We start from the raw sequence: 5,419 nt of genomic DNA, 5'->3' as shown, positions 1-5,419 counted from the left end.
TATCCTGATCACTAGAATAGAGAAATACCATCCAACAAAATGTTATCCTTAACTTTCTATTGATTCATATCATCTGAAGTCCCCCAAAATTTATAGCAAGTGAAGAACAAGGATCTATCACTCTTCACAGCCATCACCAACAAAACCTCAGAACAATCTCCCCATGTTAGAACCTCTCTAAACAGTAACAAAAGAAAAGAGAAAAACCCCAAAATGCAAAGGAATCAGGAATCAGGAGCTAAAGCAACCCTAAGCATCATTCCAAACTGTGAATGAAGGAGCTCCAATATTGTTATCAGGACTTCTCTGTTCCATACCTTGCACATTAGAACTTGCCATCCAAGCGTTCTGATCATACCCGTAAGTGCTCCTGCCCGTGTAAGGGTCACCTGCGGCGGTCACCAACATATTCTCACTGTCACCTCCAAAACTACTACTCGTCCCCTGATTTCCAGTACTCTGATCAACCACCATTGTACTTATCGGCATCACATACCCACCACCATTAACACAGCTTCCAGTGTAAACTGTCGAGTTAGAACCTGTACCGTGCTCCATCGATGAAGAATCCAGACTCAACAAATTATGTATCGGTTGAAAGAAGTTGTGCGTGTTATTACTGTTCAGATGAAGCTGTTGGAGATCCTGCAGATTTTGATGGACAACAGCATCCTGTTCGGGCTTGCACTGCCAGTTGGCGTAGTTGTGGTAGGCGTGTTGGTAGGCGATGGTGGGCCAGCTGTAGCTGGTGATTCTGTCTATTAAATTGGAGTTGATGCTGGTGTCATTGACAGTTGCTATGCTTGGTGCGGAGGGGGATTCTTTGAGGCGCTTGGCAGCGCCACCAATGGGGAGGGTGCTGCTCTGGAGGATGCTGTTGACGTCGTACCTGTTCATATCGAAGTTTGTGACTGCGTTCAGGCCGCGGAATTTTATGGCGGCTATGTCATAGGCCTCTGCTGCTTCTTCTTGGGTGCCTGTTATTTCATTAATGAGAATTTAAAGGAACACAGCAGAAGTAAGAATGTAAGGATAATCAAAGAAATGTCAAACTGTAAGAAAATTACTGAACAAATAAGTCAAAATACAAGACAAAACTGTTTTTATTGTATAATAATAATAATAATCATGGGATACAAAATATGTGTTGTTATACCATTTAACAGAATGAACTAACAAGAGTTAGGAGCGACGAGATCCATATGCTACACTAGTATACCTCTTAATAGCTCGTTTAGTAAAGTAAATCGTAACCTAACCCCATTTCCCCCCTAATAAATAACCTTAAATATAAGAGTTTTTTTCCCCCTAGAAACCACCTTAAAAAGAGGTAATTATACGGAACCACCTTTCAATTTCAATTTATATATAAACAATTTGAAAGTGAGTTTTTGTTGCGATCAACCACCTCCTAGTCAAAATTTTCACTAAAAACTCAAAATTACTCTTAAACTCGCACTGATTGCACGTGACTCTTGTTTTTAATGTTTAGGGCTTGTTACAATGTAACACACATATCTTGAACTTGAATTTGTTAGCTTATATTTGGTTTATTAGTGAAAATTTGATTGGCATGTGGTTGATTGCAACAAAAACCCACTTTACGATTAGTTTACATATAAATTAAAATTGAAAGGTGGCTTAGGCATAATTACCATATTTTCAAGGTGGTTTCTAGAAAATAAAACCCTAAAATATTGTAAAAGTACGTCATATATAGCTAAAATATTTAAGCTGGTACCAGAAGTTAGAGATTGGTTATCATAGAAGATAAGATAGAAAGTTAAAAACCCTCCTGAACTTATAGAGAACTATAGGTATAAATGTCATTTACGAAGGCACTAGGATTATTTTCTTGGTGATAATTAAGTGACTATTGAACCAAAAATAAATCAATAAATCTATAGAATTTATAAAAGGACTTACTGAATGTTCCTAAATAGAGATCCTTGTTCCCGGCAACTCTTCCTATTCTTGCTTGCCACCTTCCATGCTGATGATGTCTGTAAAATTGGAGCTAAATGAATTGATAACACTTGTGTATGTGTACATGTTTGATAAGGATCAACATATTGGTATTGCACATAAATCAACGTCTTGTAACGTAATGAAGATCAATAAAAGTAGAAAATTCAGAAGCCAATTAAGCCAGTGATTAGCTTAAGCACTCCTTTATATTGTGGTTAGCCTCTCTTTCCAGGTTGTTAACACAAAATAGACTGTGTAAAATGAGGATATTAAGTTCCAATCAGTGTGTTCTATGCTCCAATCAGATGGAAACCTGTGAGCACCTCTACTTTGAATGCCGATACTCTGCAACTGTTTGGAATAAGATCATGGAGTGGCTTGGCTATAAATGGAAAACTTGCAAGTGGAATCAATTAACAGCATGGTATGGTAATCTAAAAGGGATTGGATTTAAGAAAAAATTGAAAAGGATGGCTTTGTCGGCAGCTGTTTATCTAATATGGCAGGAGAGGAATCTTAGATTATTTCAGCACAAAGCTAGAGACCCTGATGAGCTTTTTCGTGTAGTAAAGATTACAATTTATGCAAAAAATTTTGAATGATAACATCCCAAATCATGTAAGGGACTATATAGAGAGCTTATAGGTTGTTAAGTTTGGGTTTTTTCTACCAGACTTCTTGATGTCAGAGAGTGACACTGATGTACTGTTAATATTTCCATACTTGGTATATGAATACATTTTTCATTGACCAAAAAAAAAAAATTAAGCCAGTGATATATAGGAGAAACATTTTCAAAACGTAAATATTAGGGGCACACTACATGTATATAAATTGTTTGATGCTCAGGCTGATCTGCACTTCCTATTATACACACAACACACACACAAACACACACACACACACACACACATATTCTAGAATAAGTTAATCATTATTACGTCATTTTGCTTAAAAATACTGAGAAAGTATTATTGTAACTCTTATCCTCATTTTATTTATTTTAATGAAATTTGGAACACCACTAGAAAATAAAATAAAAACATGTGTTTTTGATAAACTACGTCATACATTCATCTCTTATGCAATGAGTCATATGTACCTTGTAACTCCTCGATAAATAGAGGCACCTCGAGAAAATCCACTGCTCTTCCTGTGTTCAAAAAGCACACATCATGTTAGATAATGCAAAACATCTTGCTTTCTAGAAAAGGATTTGATCCAACATTATATTGAAAGACAAACCAATGGTATACATTTTTGAGTTTTGAGTGACAAATTAAATTGATGCAGAACGCTATACCTTCTAAGTGATGCAACATATTCCTGTCTAGTCATGTGCTTCATCTCCTCTACCTCTTTCTCATAGTTACATATCTAACAATACAAGAATAGCTGTTTTAACATGTTACCACACTAGACATCTATAGAAAATGGACATAAGCAAAAGAAATCATAGTTCTAATTTTTTGAAAGAAAGTGTTTAAAAAGGAAAAATACCGGGAAATTGGTTGTTGTAGTCGTACCCCAATACTTGAGGGCAGCCAAATCATAAGCCCTAGCAGCCTTCTCTTCTTTATCATATCCACCTGTTCATAGCAACCAAGAAGAGGAAAAGAAAGAAACCATCCTAGATTAATTCCCCTAATCCAAATCATTAAAACAAGGTGGGGTGGTAATTAGGCTTGTAACAAGCTTTAAAAATGAGATATATTTTGCTTACCCAAATAGACTGCACCAATCCAAAACAATCCATGTCCAAATCATAAAGGTGTTCCGAACAAAAGATGGAGAAGGAGAAGAAAAAAGTCAATCAAAAAATGCATGCCCTACGTAAGAGATTATTGTTGTTTTTTTTAATTAAAAAGAAATAAAAAGAAAAAAATGTTGCTTAGTAGTTATAAATAATTTATTTACCTTGTCTACCCTTTCGAGTCTGCCCTTCTCTTCTGCAACTGTTATCCCACAGATGTGCCTCATACCTGCCGGTCCATCTATGTCTGTGATATAGAGGCAATATATATATATTAAGTTGAAAAAAAGAATTTTTACTAATTAATAGGATGCATGCAGATAATGATTTATTAATATGCTTTTACACACCCACTTTTTAACAAAAGAACAGATACCATACATCTAGATTAGCTATTACATTAATAATATTAAAACCTGAAAGTAATTTAAATATTGGTACTGGTAAAAAGTAAGATACAAATAAACAAACATGATAAATAATAATCTAGAATATAAAAAGTATCTTGTCCTGCATTAGAAATGTCATTTCAGACAAAACACCTGAAGTTAAATAAGCAATTTGAGAATCAAAACAAACCCTCAAACGCAGGCTAATGAATCCTTCTTTGTTAGGAGGAAGTAGCTAGAACTACCTTATTTTTTTAAATGGCTAAAGAGTACTAGATAGACATTAATCAATGATAGATATCTAAGTGGATTCAGACCCTTTCTAGCTAGTACAATATAAAATAGAGAAGTAAATGAACTAATTTATACAGTTGTAATTTTGCAAGGTAAAATATAATTAAATTGATAATGATTTTTTTAACTGTCGCACGTTCATATGGCACTCGTTAGGAGATGAGAGTGATAGAGAGAAATGAATTGCCACTGCATTCCCTTGATTTACACTAATTTCTCTCGTTAACTATACTTTCTATGTCTCTCTCCTCACCTAATGAGTGTTGATGGGCACCCATTAGAAAACACCAATTGATAAATATGACCAATTGATCAAAATAAAGAATGCAAGAAAATCTTTTACCAAATTAGCAGTGCTAATTCTTTAAACAAAACACATGAGATCCATTTGAAGATCAAAACAAATCATCTATCATATACTAATGAAGCTTGCTTCCTTAGGAGATTTAGGACTACTAGTTAGTTATTAATTTAAGATAGACAATCTAATTGGCTTCAACTCCTTCCCTACTCTACCATTAGACATCAAATTATAGCTTTAATCATTTAATGGACAATTATAATCTATCCTGGACAAAGAATGAATACATTGTCGCCTGCCTAAATTTATTTATATATTCTGTTCTGACTTACAAATGCTTGAAAACCAATCTAACCATCTAAGGTAAGTTCGCATCTGCATCCAAAAAAAAGGAGTAAACAAAAATTGTGAATTCACTTTTAGGGTTATCAAAAGATCTTACCTGCCAAATTGACTTCAATTAAAGCAAAAATAAGGGAAAATAAAAATTCTATATTAAAATTGAAAATCAAGAGTATATCATGAGATGATGAAAATCAAAATTAGTCTTTTCACGAAACTAATAAAAAATGCATGTTCCCCTTACCTAGTTACCCCTCGGTAAATAGAAGTCCTTTGCCCGAACGTATCAATAGATTTCCTCGGCACCGCCTCCATTGCACCGCTCTGCACATCCAACCCACTCTTCTGCTTGCTTCCCTCGGACGCTGAAGG

General features: G+C 34.8%; 1 protein-coding gene across 1 annotated transcript in view; it reads right to left on the bottom strand.

Moving 5' to 3' along the window:
- Positions 250-5,419, bottom strand: part of LOC109830955 (AP2-like ethylene-responsive transcription factor BBM1) — a 5,537-nt gene continuing 367 nt past the window's right edge. Inside the window, 7 exon segments of the mRNA XM_020398306.1 lie at positions 250-977; positions 1,927-2,003; positions 3,071-3,121; positions 3,272-3,345; positions 3,469-3,557; positions 3,886-3,968; positions 5,292-5,419. The exon segment at positions 5,292-5,419 is cut by the window's right edge and continues 13 nt beyond it. Coding sequence (XP_020253895.1) covers positions 250-977; positions 1,927-2,003; positions 3,071-3,121; positions 3,272-3,345; positions 3,469-3,557; positions 3,886-3,968; positions 5,292-5,419 — 1,230 coding nt within the window.

The sequence above is a fragment of the Asparagus officinalis genome, chromosome 2 (assembly GCF_001876935.1).
Source record: "Asparagus officinalis chromosome 2, Aspof.V1, whole genome shotgun sequence".
In the NCBI taxonomy this organism is placed as follows: Eukaryota; Viridiplantae; Streptophyta; class Magnoliopsida; order Asparagales; family Asparagaceae; genus Asparagus; species Asparagus officinalis.
The sequence above is the reverse complement of the archived record's forward strand: the minus strand, read 5'-3'. Positions and strand labels throughout refer to the sequence as shown.